Source organism: Lagopus muta, chromosome 14, assembly GCF_023343835.1.
Source record: "Lagopus muta isolate bLagMut1 chromosome 14, bLagMut1 primary, whole genome shotgun sequence".
NCBI lineage: Eukaryota > Metazoa > Chordata > Aves > Galliformes > Phasianidae > Lagopus > Lagopus muta.
Window position 1 is genome coordinate 8,936,007 of NC_064446.1, and position 18,433 is coordinate 8,954,439.

Genomic DNA, 18,433 nt, shown 5'->3' on the forward strand with positions numbered 1-18,433 from the left:
CTATATCTCATTGCCTGTATGGGGACACTGCCTGATCCTCACTTACCCATTTCTGATGGTTGGTAGCTGATGCCAAATGCATACTCTGTCTTTATGTTAACATCATGCTTGTTAATGGATCTGGCTGAAATTCAGTGCTTATGGCTCTGTCCCCTGCTTGGTTCTACTGCCACCTTGGGTCCCCTTCCCCAACCAAGCAGAGTTTGGATGCTGAGCTGCACGCAGAGCTGGGCTGGTCCACCTCCCTGGGGCATTTTGCGCAGTGGGCAAAAGGAACTCCATAGGCTCCTCTATCCACATTCCCATCTCTGCTCCCAGCCCAAGCTCTCAGCTCCCGGCTCACCGGCCAGCAAGGTCTGCATCTCAGGGGAACCACACACCAATGATGAGGTCCCTGCCCCTGGCACACAGTGGGGACGGCAGCTGTAGGGAGGGCTCAGCTGCCCCTGCCCGGGGACAGCCACCTCTGCCCCAGCTTCCAAGGGCCGTTCTTCCCCTTATTGCAGTGGTTGAAATCCCAGCTTAAACAAAAACCAGCCCCAGACTTATTCAAAACATTTATTAGTGTTTAAGGAAAATAATAGTGTGAAAGGTACAGAGCTTTGTGTCTAAAGCCATATGCTTTTTTTTTTCTTTTTTTTTTTACAAGCTTATTTGGCTGCGAATTCTACATGAGATAAAACTAGTATGTTTGTTCTCCCAGAGATTTGGATTTAAGGACAGTTTGTCTTTTTTTTTTTTTTTTTTCCTTTTAGTTCAGCACTTTAAGTTAGGACAGCATTTTCCAGGGTTTATTGGTATCTTTTTCCAGCAGGCATTTTGCTTCTCCCAGTATTCTCATTCCAGAACAAGGCTCATTCCAGATGCAAAGCGTAAAGGAAACATTCATACCTTGGCTTTGAAGCTAAACCTCCTCCATGAACTGTGAGTTCATAAGGAATGTTAATTAAAGCATCATACAGTATCTAAATGGATTTTTTTTCGTTTTTTTTCACTTTATAAAGAATTAAGGCTATGTAGATGTCACAATAAAATACTCTCAGGTAAAATGCACCCTATTTGTTAGACGTGAACGAAGGTTTAACAATAAATAAATGATTTATGCTGTCAATAACATTATGGAACTGTATAAAACTATATTTAAGTAGCTTTAAACATAAAAAAAAAAAACCATACTAGTGGCATGAATATATACAACACAGGTCATGACGTACGTTTAAATTATCATAGCCAGCAGTGTTCTTTTTTTTTAAATGGAGACACTATAATAAATAGAAATGTTAAATATTTACAATAATAGCATATGTGGAATCAGTAGATGAACACATAAAATCTTCACACACAGAGGAAAAAAAAAAAGTTATGCCTTATACAAAAATCCCTCCCACCCACTGCTTGCCCACCCGCCCCAAAGAGATTTCCATTGACAAAGGGGAATATACAATTTTCCCCACTCAGAACAACAAATGAATACAAATAAAACTGTATGCATGCTGAGGTGATATGTTGATGGAGACATTCAAGGATGTATAGATCTGTATGTTTGGCTCCCATAGATGAATCGGACCTCCAACGAAAGAGATGTCCTGTGTTACTCTGATGTGTGAACATGATGTCGGTAGTGATTTGTTGGTTGTTTTGTGGCTTTTCTTTTTTTTTTTCTTCTTTTTTTTTGTGCTAAAATGCCTGAATTGTCTTTTTGGTTCGAGCTTGTTCTACCTGGTGGCCAAATGCCACCAACGGGGAGAGGACACTCACTGGAAGGAGCTCTGCTCCTTGGGTCAGGGCAGCCTTTGTCACTGCATTGGGTCAGATCTCACATCTTCCCAGTTAAGTTGAAGAAAACTTTGTCACTGAACACAGCTAGAACCATTGGGATCAAGGTCACTTTGAACAAGGCCTGGTGATCACACAGAGACATCTCTTCAACTTAGCGGTTCTCTCTTGCTTCCTACATGGCTTCTATTAAAAGTACTGCCTATAAATTCTGCAGGTGGATACATGCATTAAACCCTGAATATAGCTATTAGGAGCTGTGCTCACTTAGCAGTAGCTAAAATCTGAGTTGGAAATCGTAGCCAAATTCCAACACCCTCTACTGTTTATACAGCTTCTTCCCACCATGCGACAAACGTACATTGGTTTGCTGGGTACGTTCTGTCCCTACTCAACTGCCTTCCTGCCCCCACAGTTCTCCTCCCAAACTTTCTAAATAACTAGGCTCAAATCCTTGGTGCGATTCCCACTTTCTAAGAAAATTCACTCTGCCTCCAGAGGAAGCTGAAGTATTCACTCTTGTGTCCCCATGGGTGCTGTCCCCTCCCTTTCCAGTATGATATCTAGGGATAAAGGATTGCAGGTCTGCAACCTGAGAACTATAATTGCATAGGGGTAGGAGAGATGCTCCAAACATCTCACTCACACTTATAACTGCTTAAAGACAACAAATTCTTGGCACTCTTATCTCCAATAAATCACAACAATTAATGAAGTCAGCCCTCTCTCCCTGTCTTTGGCATTTTGATAAACCACGGCTGACAGGTGGGTTACAGTGGGCTCCACGTCCCAACAAACCACACCATGTTAGCTAAGGAGAAAGGTTCCAAGGGCTTCTGACACAGCCCTGCAAAGAACACTGTACATGGGGTCCTCCAATGTCTGAGCCTGCGCCCATCCTCTCACACTTGGGTTGTGCATAGGGCGGAGGAGCTGTATCTGAGTGGGGGGATTTATAGGCTTGTGAAGGAGTTCTTGGGGGCCCTAGGTGGAGTAGGTGAGTGACAACCAGACTGCTCCGTCTGGAAGCTGACTGCCTTCGGTAAGTGACTGGATAAGCAAGTGTCAAGTTATGCAGTGGTTAAAAAACAAATAGGGGGTACTTAAAGTTGGCAGCGCTGCCCGATGGGGACAATGGCTCAGGAGTCACTCAGCAGACAGTACAGAGCTCCAGACCGCACAGTCCCTGCGCCAGAGGCAGGATGGCTATTTCACTGCTGAGTGTCACAGGCAACCTTGAGCTCCTGCCTGCTCAGCCACACGAAGAAACCAAACCCCTCTGGAATTCAGCCATCTGCTACAAGGCTGCGCCTGGAGCCCTTGGAGGTGCTAAGCCATGAGCGGCTGCGTGCCATCTGCCTGAGCCCTCCCGTAACCTTCTCCCCAAGAGGGGACGAAGAAAACAAACAAACAAACGCGCAATGATCCCTACCTCCCAAAAAAAGGGGAAAAAAGAATTTAGTTGGAGACGTTTTGCCACATTTGGCGGCTGCTCAAGTGTTGAGTTTGCTGGATCAATAACCCACTGCCACTGCTCTCCCTTTGCTACTATATACACGGTTGCTGAGGTCCATATATCTTGCAATGCCCTGTGCTTGACCTCTGAATGGGAAATGCTTTGGAATGTCCATAGACGGGAAGATGGACTCAACGGAGGAAGGTTCCAGCAGAGGAGGAGGATATGGGTAATGGGGGTTTGGTGCCTTTTCTCACCTCCGGATGTCCGAGAAGTCGGACAATTCATCCGTCCGGTCCATGATCCCATGCGCTCCTTTGGGACCATGGGCCCCAGCCTTCACCCGGGCATGGGCGTTCAGGTGGCCCTTGGTACCTCTCTCTCCCTTGGCTGCTCGTGAGCTCTCCCTGTGCTCAGGCTCGGCAGGGACCAGCACATCCCCACGGCCAGCAGTGGCTTTGCCGGCTTCGCCTGTCTTCTTTTCGGGGCCCAGAATGGCATCGCCGTGCATGGAGGAGGTGCAGAAGCTCAAGATAGAGCAGAGACTTCCCCAGTTCTGTTCGCATTGGGCCTGGACGCTTCTTGTTATTGCTTTTTTCACCTCCTCGCCACAGGTGAGCAGGATGTTCACTAGGTCAACATATGGCCTGGAGGTAAAGGAAACAATCAGAGTCAGAAGGGTTTATCTATCAGTAAACTGGGGAAATGGCCTCCGTGCCTTCCCCTCCCCTCACCCTCAATACTGATCAGTTCATCTCCTGCCACCTGCTTACTTGGCAGCCAGGGGGGCATAAATCTCTTCCCTTGTGGGCTAGTTCTGCACCATATGTTTATTGTGCAGTGAACTGTGTTCTAACTGCCCATCTCACAGCAAGAAATACACTCAATAGCATTCTGTGGAGCCAAGCCTCACTCTAGTGCTGAGTCTGCCTTAGTTGTCCCTGCAGTGGAGGTGCTCTGGAGATGCTCTTACTTCCACCAGAGAAAGACGAGAAGTCTACAGCCTTTCAAGGTCAGGCTGGATGGGGCTCTGAACACTGATGGAGCTATAGGTGTCCCTGTTCATTGCAGGGGAATTGGACTAAATGGCCTTTAAAGATTCTACACACTTGGCAAAAGCACTGTCAAATAGAAGAACTGCTATTTCCCACCATCTCTGGTTATCTCTTTCTATGCTCCTTTGTCTCTAACAGCCAGGAGACACAACAAAGAAAGCCAGCCCTGATACACCAGCTTGCTGTGTGCCGGTGAATAGCCAACGCAGAGCACACCCTGACCCTCAGTCTGCAACAGGCAGGCATTCCCTCCTTTGAGGGACATTCAAGCAGAGGTTCTCTGTCTTTTCTCACCATCTTCAGACCCCTGACGCAGCAGGTGCCAACTTCTGCCAGCAGCAGGATCCAATCTGCACTCACGATCCCTTTATCAGTAAGGCACGTGGAAACCCACTCTGGTGGCACTGAATGTTTTCTTCATTTCTTACAGAGTTAAGCACAGCTTTCAGCGTGTCCCTTGTCCCAGCCAAACAAGGACTCCAAACAAGCCAAGGCCAAATCCCGTCTGCTCCCACCCATGGCCACGCACAACGCGCCCTCTGAGCACAGGCGGCTCGCTTCCTCCGCCAGGGGTCACAGAGTGCAGCAATTTTAAAATAGTTGCGGTCGCAGGTTTTGTGGGTCAATATTGATGTTGTCTATTGACACAACCGCTCAGCTGTTTGCAGGCAACGCAAGCCGGCCCTAAGGACGTGCCTCAGCCTTGTTGGAAGGAACCATCCCAACAGCAGATCAAGAGTTGCCTGCGCTCAGCGGGACAGGCGGCTGTGGCGGCATGCATGGGATGCTGGTAGGGCACCTTCCACCAGCCCTGTGACTGTGACAAGCCCTGTATGACCACCTCTTCCCAGGAAATGAGTCAGGGGAGATGAGAAAAACCAACAGATTATGATCAGCGTCAGACACTACCCTGATTTTACTCTGCCCAACTGCTTAAGCTCATCGTGAATGACTAATCTTGGAAAGCCCTCCATTCCCCTATCTCAAAATATTTCCCATGTTTGGATTGTTTCTGTCATGAAAAAAAAAAAAAAAAAAAAGCTATTTGGAATGTAACAGCAAAAAGTCTGCCAGGGCCTGTCACCACTTCCACCATAGCAAATGGGTCTGACCCACATCCCCACAGCAGCTGACTCTTCAGGAAGAGACTCCACTGCCTGAATGTGCATCATGAGAGCCAGAATTAAACAGAACAAGTCTGGCTTCTGAACTCTTCGGTTTTGTGTTAAACATAAAATAGAAGATGGAAAACAATTGAGCATATGAAGGGAAAAAAAAAAGAAAAAAATATTAAAATTGGGCATAACCTTTACACAAGATCTTTGGAAGAAAAAGGCTGCTGGTATGACTAAAAAGTGGCTCGGCTGCCAAATATTTCAGGTATTCAAAGCCTGCCAGAGCCCTGCGGATTAATACTAGCCCATTTCTCCTTTACTGTTTTACTTTCTGCATTTCAGCTGGCCTGACCATAGTACCTGAACTGAGCACAAGGCTGCAAGTCAGCAGACGTGATTTTATTTCCAGCCCCGCCACACTTGCCTATTGATCTTGAACAAATTACTTAGGTCAAGAATTTCAGCAATGGCCTCTAAATTTAGGGGTGGGGAAGGAGGCTGGCTGCCTTCTATTTGGGGAGCCCCACGTAAAAAAGCTGAGCTCAGACACTGTGAGATGCTGAAAATGAAGTTTAAGAGGCTCTAAATGAGATGATGCAAATTATAGGTGCTCTATTGAACGACCTGTGTCTTCTCAAACTGAGAACCCCCAGTTCAACTCCCTAGGAATAAGCAGCTGCCTTTGGCCATTCCTGCTTTAGCCTGCTTGTAAAATAAGAGTACCTCAGCTCCTCTTTCTACAGCATTTGGCCCTCGTGTTTCTCATCTGTAAGTGATGGGTACCCATCATCCAGCTTACAGCCACCCAGTGCAGGCTCAGGATGCCCACAGTGCAGTGCTGGTGCGCAGGGTGCAGCAGAACCCCCTGATCCCCAGTCATGCTGCTGCTCCAGCCTCAGGAATTCCACAGAAAGGACCTTGCTTTCAAGCTGCCACGTTCAGTCTGCACAAACCACAGCAAACAGTTCTGCATTTCAGTAACCTAGCATCAAAGGGCCCCTCTTCCTCTCTGCAGCTGCACCTATGGAGACCACCAATGAAAATGGAAGTCTGGTAGTCAAAAAGCTTGATTCTGTGAAAAATTAATGTCACAATCACTGGGATATGGGGTTTCTGTGCTGGGGATAGAAAAGCATGTGGTTGCAGGAGGTAGATGTGCTGAGGTCAGCCACTGCCATACTGCAGCTCTGCCTCCCTGTTTGGGAGTAAGCTGTTTGCCTGCAAGGAAAATGGGCTCTGCATTTTGCATTTGTGCACAAAGAGTTGGTAAAAAAAAAAACAAAAAGCTTGTGCCTGGCTTGTTACTGCCATGGAGCAGCTTTGATCACTTTGAGCCAGGGTTTGTGCTGCCAGTGCTTGCAGGTAGCCACGTTCCCCATGGAGAGCCACTCAAAATCTGACTTGAGCCTTCACTTTGCAGACCTCTGTGTTTTATTTAAAGGTATCTGGGATTAATAAGGGATAAGATGCATGGGAGATTACGCGGGGGATTGAAGCTCCTTCCAGAACAATTAATTGGGAGACATTTGGAAGTATGTATTTACAGAAGAAATTATCCTGCTGACAACTCTGCCCAGATCTCCTTCCCCCCTCTGTGCTACCTGTCAAGCAAGCAAGCAAGCAAGTCTTCCCTGGCCTGTGCAGAGAAAGCATTCCCTTGGTGCTGTACATGGGAAAACAAGGCCAGAAGAAGGCAAAACAGCTTTTGGGCAGATGCACAGCCCCTTGGCACCACCGTGCTCCTGGAAGGAGCTCCCACGCCTCTGACTGCGCTGCGCAGCGGCACTTACTCATGCTGCAGCAGGTCTTTGAAGTGAATCATCTCCACAATGACCTGGACGTTCTCCTTGGCAGCGGAGCAGAGGTCATGCTTCAGGTAGCACTCCCGCTGTAACTGGAACACCATCTCTTTAATGGCTGGGCACTTACGGCTGATGCAGCTGAATTTATGCCTCAAGGCATGAGCCTTACACTTCAGAGCATCTTTAATGAAGGATTTTCCCTGAGAAGAAAAGAAATTGAGGAGGTTGGTGTTTCTGCCCATTAAGCGCGGCAGCTGATTTATGCCCAGCTAGCTGCTCTGCAGGACAATGTCAGGGGTTATTACACTGCTGGGGATATCACTCAGTGGCTGCATTTCCCCTCTTCTCTTTGTTTCCTTGCCCTTAGAGATCACATTGAGTAACCCTGCCTTGCTCTTCCAGAGGAGCTGAACCCATTGGGCTTCCACACAGGCGTTATGAGGTTGCTCACAATTCACTTATTCAACTGCTTAGGGGGAATCAAAACCATCCCTGCCTTTCCTCTGTGCTGCTGACACCACACCACGTGTGTCACAGCCTGGCAGCTCCGCTCACTCCCTCCACTCTGCTGAGCAATGAATGTGTGGAAGCCTCCCGCATCTCTTAATTGCATCGGAATCTTTTACACAAATGCTTCTGGAAGACGAGATTCTCACTGCCCTTTATCCAAAGGGTGCACCAGCACGGTTCCACTCATACAAACTTAAGATTCACCCAAATCTGTGAGCAGGTTTCGTTTCCAAGTTGTTTCAACCCAGAAATGTATTTTGCTGATTGAAGAACTACTTCGGTTATCAATCCTTTCTGCTCCCCCTGCCCCAATTGCCCTTCCCTTCAGTGAAACATGCACAGCACAGTGGGGAAAATGAGGATTAGAGAAAATTGGTATGCAAACCCAACCTGACATTTCTTGCGTTTCAGAAAGCAGAGAATGGCTAGTGCTAGCCCTGCTGTTCAGTGCACTCTGAACTCGGAGGCTTTTAGATACCCACATGCTTTAGGAGAAACAAGCCCCTGCAAGCAGTTAGCCAGACCCTCTGCACACCCGTGGCAATGTCAGTCTAAGCTTCCCTATGCCAGGCTCTCAGCAGTGCTGTGGAGCTGCTGCTCTCTGTAGGCTGTGTTCAGGCCAGATGCCGCTGGCCCGCCGTCATGCTCTCTCCCCTCCACACTGAAATGGGAGAGGAGGTTTACAAGACATAATAACAGGATGTCTCAATGATGCATAAACGGTCTGGGGAGAAAATGAAGGAGACGAACTTAATACCGCATACCATCCGCGTAATGTATTTTAATGTCAGTGCTTGAACTGAAGGCTGATTTGAATGCGGCAGCTTTAAGAGGCTGCCTGTACTGGTTGTGTGCAAGTCTGGAGAACCATGCTTTAATAACTACACATTGGGAAATGCTTTCTGATACATCTAAATGAGCTTGGGAGCCCAAGCTGCACTGCAGAACCATCTTAAAACAAAGATGACATAGCAGCTTAAGCCGCTTAATGCTTCTGAAAGCCATGCTCATCTATGTCGCTGTTCTGATTTAGTTATCCTGGGAACAGCAGGAAAACATCCTCCCACGGAGCTGAGCAAGGGACAGCCTGGCTGCTGGGACACTGCTCTTGGGTTTTGATTCTGGACCCTTCAATAGAAAAAAATCCTACTGAGGCAGGTCATGTGCAAAAGCAGTTGCTCCTTAACTTGCTCCTAAGATGTGCTGCAGAGCAAAAACACATGCAAAGTGTATGTAAGAACCAAGCATAGGATATCTTGCTGCCTTACCTGGGCATCGAATTTTCCAGCGTTGTGCAGGAAAGTCATGCAGATCTCGTGTAAGCCTCGGATCTCACAAGAATTGTTCTCAAAGCACTCAAACACTCCACATCCCACATCACCGGCATTAACCAGGCAGTGCTGGATCTCAGCTAAAATGAGCATTGATTACAGTTAGCTTGAAGAACTGTTCTGAGGAGCTGCTGGTAGGTAGAGGGGAAGGAGAGAGAGATTTTGCTAACATCATCAGTTTGGAAGAAAAAGCACATATGACAACGGTTATCATACCCACAGCATGCCCACTTTCTGCAGAAATTAGGCCAAAACTCGGGTGCATTATGTTATGAAAGTGATATCTAAGAAACAAGTGCCAAATCCACTACACTTACGTCAGGCTACTTCACATGAGAACTAAGGCTCTGCATTCCTCAGGAGCAGAGGACAGGCGGGATTCTTGCTGTCTGACTGTACAGAGCCCCCATCAAATCTCAGCACCAAAATGAGAGGACACTGAGAAGCTGCTCCCAGCCCAATGGGCTGCTGCTGGCACTGGGAGGTGGTTCCTGTGCTATGGCACAGCGTTCTCACCAGCTGCTGGGTGTCCCCTGGGCTGATGTCTGTGAAGTTAATGGCAAAACTCCCACTGATAAACAAAGTCCTTTGTACTGAGTGTTGCATAAAGCTGAGACTATGTCCTCACCTAGGCAAAAATCAATTGAAAAGACATTTTTGTATGTGCATTTATAACATGTAAAGTAGATCTACTGGACCTAGCAGTTACATACATGTTTATTCTGCCTTGTCAGATGTTATGTAATAGCATTAAAAGAATGCTGGCTAACAGGGGAAAAAAAAAAAAAAAAAACAACCTAAAAATCTAATTTAGCTTTAAAAAAAAAAAAAAAAGAAAAAAAAGATGTTGGTAGCACTGCCAGAGGGAAGGGGGTTGCTGCAAAAGCTCAGGGATAAAGTTAAACAGGGGTAGCTTTTAGACTGGGACCGAGGATGCTAAGAATGTCTGCGCTCCGTGCCCTAGTGGTACCTTTAATTAAAGCTCGCTCCTGGGAGCCTGCCTAATCCCCTCCGAACCGCAGCGTGTTTCAGGCATCCCCTGTGCCGTGCGGTCCCTCTGCCGAGCGCTCGCTGCAACTTCCCGGCTCGGTGCAGCCTCCCGCACGCAGCGCAGATGCGAGTGCGGAGTCCGACGGGGTTCACTGGAACCCCCGGCTCGGAACCGGCTCGCACTTCTCCTTCCCACCTGCCCCGGAGTGCTGCTGGTGGGCACGGGGGGTGGCCAGGGCTCGGCTCCGGGCTTCACCTCGGCGTCGTCCGCCGCGGAGGGCCGCCCCGACAGCGCGCACCGGGGAAAAAAATGGAGCTCTTTGTGGAGCTGCGGAGCGCGGAGCCGGGCTTTTCTGGGGCCGGGAGCTCAGCTGTAGTGCTTGTGTTGGCATCCGGATGCAAACCCTCGGCGGATCACATGTCCTGGCTCCAGCGTGCTGAGAACTGCACAGTGCCGTGATTCACATGTGGCAGTCCCTAATGGGCATTCGTGCATTCCTGCTCGTGTGTGTTTAAACACGTCTTGCAGCACGGAGAGTGTTAAAAAAAAAAAAAAAAAAAAAAAAAAAAAAAAAAAGGGGGGGGGGGGGAAAGAAGGGGAGGGGGGAAGAAGGGGGGGAAGGGAAACGCTAGATCCCGCGCTCTGTGTGCACGGCTGGGAAGCGATCCAGCAGAGCGCACGCTCTTTCGAGGCAGATAATGCCCGGGGGAAGGAGAGACCCCCACACACCCCCTCCTCCATCACTGCGCGGCTCTGGCGCGGGGAGGCACAGCCAGGATCCTTCCCTCCGTCCCCGGGCCGGGAAACTTTCCGCTCGCCCCGGGCCACGCGTGCCGGGCAGCTCCAAGCTGTCAGAACCCACTGATCCCCCGCCGCCCCCACAGCCGTACCTGTGTTCTGCAGGGACAGCCGCCCCTTCTGCTGCGGGGTGCGCTCGGGCTGTCCCTCGGGCGGCCGCGTGGCCTCAGTGCCCGCCGCCGCCCGGGCGAGGAGCAGCAGCAGGGCCAGGGCCGGCAGCTCGCCGCGGAGCCCCGCGCACATGGTCGCGCTTCGCCCTCCTCCTCCTCGCCGTCTCCTCGTCCTCCTCCTCCCCCGCGGGCTGCTGCTGCTGCCGCCGCACACGGGCCCAGCGCGCTGCTCGCCGCGGCCCCGCGTACCGCATGTGCCCGGCGCTGCTCGGCGCGGAGTGTCGGCGGCGGCGCCGGAGGGTGCCTCAAATATCCCCGCCGAGCCCCGGTGGCACTCGCATGAGGGAGCCGAGCAGGTGTCGCTCCGCGTCGCGGCCAATGGCAGCCGCCGCCCGTTCCGACCGCCCGCCGGGGGCCGGCCCTGCCCTGGCGGCAGGTTGCAGCCTCCCGCCTCCCCCGGCCCCCCCCGCGCCGCTCCGAGCCGCGCCGAGCCGGGCTGGGCTGCGGGGGGTGACGGAGCTGGGCGCTGGGACTGGGGGGGAGGGCCGCTTCCGCTGTCCTGCGGCACTCAGCTCTCGTTGCACGACTTGGTTAAAAAAAAAATAAATCTCTTCCCCCCCCCCCCAACCCCCCCTCCCACCCCCTGTGCCTTGTCCAAAGCAGCTGTTGCACAGAGTTTCTTGGAAATCTTCCCCTCCCTTTTTCCTTTTCCTTCCTTCCTCCCTTCTCCCACCACCCCCCCCCCCCCACCCCCCTTTTTTTTTTTTTAATTAATTTTTATTTTCCAAAGATTTGAGATCGTGTGAGCTCTGCAGGGGACAAATGGGACAAAGCCATCACTTGGGGGGGACGTGGTGGGACGTGGCACTCAAGCACTCTGCCTTTCATGTCCCCAGAAGTGCAAACTACGAGGAGGGGGCATCGCCCTCACAGCCACCCCCGCCCTCCCCCCTCCCGCAGCATCCCCAGCTCTCGCTGCTCCTTTTGCTCTTGGTGGCTGAGAGGGGGGTGGCGTTGGAAGGGAAATGTACAGCAGGTGATGGGAAGTGCTGTGCTGGCACGGACAGGGCCGCCCGCTCCCCTCGCCCTGCTGTAATGCACATCAGATGTTTCATCAGCCCCCGGTGCTGCACGGGGCGCACTGGGCCGGGGGTCCCGCTGAGGGTGGGGAGATGGGGGGAGGAGGGGACACAGCCAGGAATGTCTCCAGCTGCTGCTGCTGCCTTCCCCACAGCTGTCAGAATGCACTTGAGGAAATCCACTCACACCTCCCCGAGCAGGGGTCTCCTCGGTGGGACGTGACGCCGCGCTGCAGGACCATGGCTCCGCTGCAGCACAGGCGCTCCATCTCCCAGCTCTCTCCCTGCTGCCCCCAACACCCTCAGCTCCGCTCGCCTGGGTCTTCCCTCCTGTCCCAGGCTGGAGCTTTGCTCACTGGGTCTGAGCTATGCAGGTTTTGCTTATTGTTCGGTAGGGTTTGACTGCTGAACATCATTTTAAAACCCAAATCCTTAAGCTGTGCCAAGCTCATATGGAAATTCCCTGTTATCAATGCGCTGCTGCCTTGAAAACTCAGCGTGCAGCTTCTCCCTGAGCTCACTGTGCTGTGTGGATGGCTGCAAAGCCCCCATGCCCTTTTGACAGTGGAAGAGAGGATTCCTTGTGCATGTTTGTTTGTTTGCTTCATTTTTACCTCGCCCTGGTGCCCGCTGGCCCTCCTTCTGCCCTTGTCCTCCTTCTATTTGTTCTGCTGAAGAATTTTGCTGTTTAACTGCCTTTGCTGGGTTTAACCACCTGCCCTTAGCAGTTCTCATCTCCAGTGCTGGAAAACCAGTGGCTGAGTTAGCTCAGAGCAGCTTGGATGGAAACAGACAGGAAAGCTTAAGGTGCAGCAGGAGAGGAAACAACCAATGTTTCCAACCAGCAAGTTGTATTGTATATGCAGGAAACATTTTTAAAATGATTTTTATTTCCTTGCCTCACAAATGGTACTTCTTTCTGTCATCTCTCCACTGCTTCAGGTTAGATGCTCTCCTGCGGCCATCCTTCACAGACTCCTCTGCCCCTTGTTAAACTTACAATTTTTGGATGAGTTTTGCCCCTTTTGACTCAAAGGAATTCCACACCTCCTCCATCCCAGATCCCACTCCCTCCCTCTGAGCTCCTCCATGTTCACAGCATCCTTTGAACCACACAGAGTCACACTGCATCAGCCCACATTGCATCGATTGCTCCCTCCAAGGTTATTTTCACGTTTCTCCTCCTTACCAAACCTGTGCCTATCACAGCACCCCCTCGTGTCACTGTTTGGTGGAGAGAGCTGACAGCGAGCAGCACGATTCCCTCTGCCTTCTGCTCTGCAGTGCTGTGGGCAGTGATGGGATTTTCTCCCTTTTCTCTCCCCTTTTCAGGGTGCTCTGGGATCATAGGATCCATTCCCTTCCCGAGCAAGGCAGGGTGCAGTGAGTGCATCGTAAAACCATGAGCTGTCAGAAAAAATGCTCACGACACACAATTCATGCTCTAGCAATTTTGGCATCTTCTGAAGAACAGTGTTACTCGTTCTCTGGCTGCCAGCATGAGTGCCAGGTGATTTTATAGAGCACTTATCAATTCCAGCCATTTCAGGGCTGGTTTCCAGCCGCCTTGGGATGCCTCCGAGCTGCGGATGTGCTCAGGCAGCAGGGAGCCCACGTCTGGCAGTGGGATGGGGTCCGGCTCTGATGCATTGGGTGCTGTGTGAGGAGGGACGTCAGAGGGGCTTGCGGCTCATTCCAGCAGCCTGTTGGCTTTGGGAAGTGCACTTTTGAGCTCCCTTTGACTAATGCACATAGGTGTTACTTTATAACAGCATTTCGTGCTTTGATCAAAACATGATCAAGCATGAGCGTTTTGCAACTGCCTTTAAATGGGAAGCATTTAATTGTTTGGGGTTTGTAGGGAGAAGAGGTGCTTTCATGATCATTATCAGGGCTGCGTCCCTGCAAGGCCTTCTCATGCTGGTGAAGGCTGAAAAATGCTGTGCAAGAGGCACATGGGGAGAAGCCGGCGACTTGAAAAGGGCAGAGGATGCTGTGGGGAAGGTGTGCCGAGGTCTGGGTTCTGGGAGTTTATCGGTGACTAAAAGCATTTTGCAGCAGAGGTACAACAAGCCGTGCCGCGCAGCCCAAGCAGCGCAGTGTATTTCATCAGACTTGAGAAAAGAAGCAAGACGGGGGAATTTAGTGTTGCCTCTTCTCCTGGGTAATTTCCCCACCTCGGGGCTTAGTGCAAGGTGCTGACTTGCAAATGACACATCATTACGAACCAGCCCAGAGCTGCAGAGCATCGCTGGGAAAGTGGTCGGAGAGTGGAGGAGCTGCCTCTTGGACCTCGTTCCTCCCAGTGTGGGACCTGTGCTGGGAAGGTTGGTTTAATTCTCACAAGTTGGTTCTTGGATGGTGCGAATAAAGCTGCTGACGGTGACTGAAATGGGATTTGACACTGGAGAACCTGTTAGGCTCAGTATATGTGGGCCTGGTGGGAAGCTTCAAAGGGCTGGTTTTTAAGCCACTTTTCCTCCATTTATCATCGATTCAGTATTTTTTAATCTCTGTCACTGTAGTTTTTTATGATGAAAAAGATAAGATAAGAGCAGAAGTTGACAATGAAGCCACAGAAAATGAAATACAAGAAGAGTCAAGAGCTAATTATGTTACAAATGACACCGACTTGTTTTCCTGATTATGTAAAAACCAAGCATTTGAGAAATGGTCCCAATGAGTTACGCACCAGGTTTCAAGATGGCTTGGCTTCTCTGATAAAGTATGGACTATTTGAAAGATTTATAAGGGTCAGAAATCCTGCCGAATGTTTTAGTATTTAGAGCAGCAGGAAACCACTCTGCGATATTTTTAAAGCAGGTATTTACTCAAGTAATTGGTTACTTTTTATGTGGAATGAGAAAACCTGGTGTAGCTATATTGGACTTGACATAAAAGAGAGGTATGTAATTTGTGAGCAAAACAGGGTGGAATGTACACATTGTACCTGGGGAGGTATTTCGAGAAAGACAACTCCTTGAGACAAAAAGCCAAAACAACAGACGAGCTGGGTTGCATGCCAGCATTGTTTATTCCTTGGTTAATCAGCTGTGTAATGAGTGTCCAGAAACAGCCCCTGCTGCCCAGGTAGGTTAAGTTTCAAACTCTGCAAGCTTTGTGGACTTCGTAAAATGGATTACATGGAAGTTGGACGAGAAACACATGTTTCTGAGAACATTTTGGTTCAAATAATAATAATAATAATAAAAAAGCAGCAACATTGGTGCCAACAATTTACTACAGAATATACGAACCAGATGCCGTTAAACTATAATTCCAAGCAATTTGCCAGAATTATGTATTGATTTTATTCCTGCAGTCAAACTGAAGATCCGCGTGTTTTTTATTACTTGTGGATATAAACAAAAATGTGGTGCGATTACAACTAATATATGGCGGATAATGCCAAGCAGACGTGATTTCTGTGACTACTGCACTAAAGAAAAATGGAAGCTCTGTTGATAATTATGTGCAAAGGGCTCGGCAGAATGTGGCTATTCAAATTGAGGCGCATCAGGCTGCAGTCTGCTTAGTCACCAGATAAGAGCTTTGGCCAAAAGCATCTGTTTCTCCCTGTTTCTCACAGTAGTACATTTTTTTTTTCTTAAAAGAATGGGAAAGATATCTGTAAGACATGCTGGATTACTTACATTCTTCACTACTATAATACAGGAAAGGGACTAACTCTCTTCTTGCGGGCAATCTCTGACTTGCCAGTTCTTACCCAGATGAGCTGCTTTGTGATGCTTAAAAAGACAGACATTGACGTCAAGCCTGCCATCTTGAAAGGACAGAATGAGTTTTAGGAGGAGTTTTTATGCCATTACATGTCATTCAGGTTATAAAGAGCTCTGGCTGGCACTCCTACAAGCTGAAACAGTCTTTACCTACTGTCAAGAGGCTCCCAGAAAACCTCAAATAATTTCCTTCAGTGAAGTGGCTGCCTCAGTCATCTGTGGCTTGACGCAGAGAAGTGCTGAACATCCTGTAACACCCATGTCCCCAGGTTGGCCTCCAAGGCAGCCAGGAAGAAAACATGCTGGAAACTCAAGGAAAGAGATTTGAGAAGGAGCTTGGATTCAGATTTGTTTGGTGAAGTCACCTAAGCCAAATTCCCCGGTGTGCTATAAAGGAAAGAGTAATCTGCAAAAGATTTGCAATTGAGTCTTTGGTTTCATCCAGGCAACAGGCTGCTGGGATGCAGCATCCTGGCTCTTCTGCACAAATTATGTTGATTTCGAGAAAAACTACATATATATTTTTAATGTAGAACAAAAGGTGTTCTGTGGGTTCCCCATCACAAGACCATCTCGTATAGAAAGTTAAATGGGCTTCAATGGGGGCAGGATCCAAACTCAGAGATCAATGTCCACCTGCAATGCAATACGATTTTGCAGTTTTGAACCCACTAAGTCCTGAAGCAGTAGTTGCAGGAGAGAGAACTGCCACTGCAGTGCTAACACCAAAGCCCGGTGCAAACAATTGAGTTAGTGTCACAGCTGACACATTTATCAGACACACCCAAATTATGTGTGTTTATGATGCAGTTATATGAGGCAGAAGTTAAAGATGAGTGACATTTGCCAGTCCTTGGCAGTGCCAGGTTCTTCCTACGTGCGATGCCTCAGGCTTTCTCCACAAGTGGAAGACCCAACTTCATCAGAGTCTTGATGCTTCTTTTCCCCCTTTCTCTTCCCTCCACCTCCTTGTTCCTGGTAACACCCACAGCTAGAAGGAGCCATGAGTGATAGCACCAGGAAGCACTCGAATAGCACTGCATAGCTGCTATCAGAGTGGATACTGACCACATTGTTTTTCTCTGGAAGAAACCGTGTTGGTATTCCTGCCCTTCCAGTTCATATTAACCCTACCAACTTGCAGCCAGGCCAAAAAAAAAAATTATGCTATTGTCTGTCGTGTTAGGACTATCAGAAACTCAGGTCAGGTAACGGCACTATAACTCTGCGGGGCTCGCCAAGAAGGAAACATGCCAGTGTAATTATAGTGGTAATTATAGCACCGTAGTCACTGCCCACAAAGTACAACTCTGCAGAGTACAATGATTCCAGAATCAGAGTCTAAACAATCTAATGCTCTTCAATTTCCCTGCCTGCCAATCCTGGCTCTTAGTCTGATTGACCTCAGATTGAAAGCAAATCCGCCTCTCCCGTGAATGGCCGTACGGATGCCAGGAACACAAACTGAATGGATGCTTTGCCTGCCTCACTGAAGCTTTTTCCCCACTGACCAGCAGCTGATGCTGAAGCTAAGGGCCAGTTTTTACTTTCATGCCGCATGTGACAAATTCAATGCATTTCTGCAGAGCGAGTATATAGCATATAGCAGACATACACCTCTACATCTCCACTGTGGGCTGCCATTGGCTTTGCATAATGAAGTTTCTGCTCTCCCCTCAGCTTTGGGAGTTCTCAGCACAGTTCAAACAAGAACCAACCCATTGCTTGATAGCCATTCCCATGGCCCAACAACGACCCTGGGAAGGTGGGACCTCTCGTTTCACTCGTATGGGATCCAGGTAGATGCTCTGACACACATCAGTAAACTTCGAGATAATGTGTATGATGGTCCCCTGGGACCTACATGACATATGGATTTGTATTCTTCCCATGGAATAAGAATTACTGTGGATTGAAGTCCACATTAAAATTAATAAGCTGCTTGGGGAATAATTATTTACTGAGCCTGGGCAGCTGAGATTAAGAACATTCCCCAAATCTTACCAGATCTGAGCAGGACTTGCAGAGAGCCCGTGGTCAAACCAGGGCTCCTGCAGTGAGCAGCCACAGAGCTGAGGCTGTGCCTGTGGGTGTTGGAGGAACTTACTGGTATGGGAGCGGTCAACTTTCCAGGTACCAAGGGAACAGATCCCATCCTTTTGGGATAGGACTGGAAGATTGAAGCTAACATCTATTTTCAAAGCAGCTTTGATTATTTGAGTTTTTATTGTGTTTGATGAAGGATTAGATTTTGCTTTCTGTAGAAGCCTTTTATTTTGCTGTGCTGTGGTGGTGGGAGCTCTGTGCTGTTGTTTGTACACTGCCATGTGCTCCAGGTGTGCTGTGCAGTGTATCCACAAGCACACATACCTGCTTCCAGTGGGATCTGATGCCAGCAAAAGCATTATTCAAAGAGATAGGTAATTACCTAAGACTTTGTCTAATGTTATAGAAGGAGCAATGGACTACTTGAACCAGTTTAGTATTCATACTCACACATGGTTCAGAGATAAATAAAAGGCTATAATTCTTTTGAGGGATTCCACTGACATAATAAACCACGAGAGCTCAGCTAGTCAGCAGAAAGCAAAGACTGGATTATAGCTAGGCTTGTCAGCATGGGACCATACATGGCAGTATCTCATGTCTGCAAAGAAAATATTTCAAAAG

The 18,433-nt window shown here is 48.9% G+C and overlaps 1 protein-coding gene across 1 annotated transcript; it reads right to left on the minus strand.

Moving 5' to 3' along the window:
* Window positions 1–601: 601 nt before the first annotated feature.
* STC2 (stanniocalcin 2) lies at window positions 602–11,317 on the minus strand. Its single transcript, XM_048960970.1, has 4 exons — window positions 10,927–11,317; window positions 8,983–9,125; window positions 7,193–7,404; window positions 602–3,879 (listed from the first exon to the last, which is right to left on the minus strand). The coding sequence occupies exons 1-4, from the start codon at window positions 11,075–11,077 to the stop codon at window positions 3,486–3,488; spliced, it is 900 nt and encodes a 299-aa protein (XP_048816927.1). The 5' UTR covers window positions 11,078–11,317; the 3' UTR covers window positions 602–3,485.
* Between the last annotated feature and the right edge of the window lie 7,116 nt (window positions 11,318–18,433).

Bases quoted from the DNA above. Each gene is read 5' to 3' on its own strand.
- STC2 (XM_048960970.1), bottom strand. From the start codon at position 11,077: ATGTGCGCGGGGCTCCGCGGCGAGCTGCCGGCCCTGGCCCTGCTGCTG. The intron at 7,405-8,982 runs GTAAGGCAGCAA...TTTTCTTCTCAG, and splicing joins CTGGAAAATTCGATGCCCAG to GGAAAATCCTTCATTAAAGA. The intron at 3,880-7,192 runs GTAAGTGCCGCT...CTTTACCTCCAG, and splicing joins AAAGACCTGCTGCAGCATGA to GCCATATGTTGACCTAGTGA.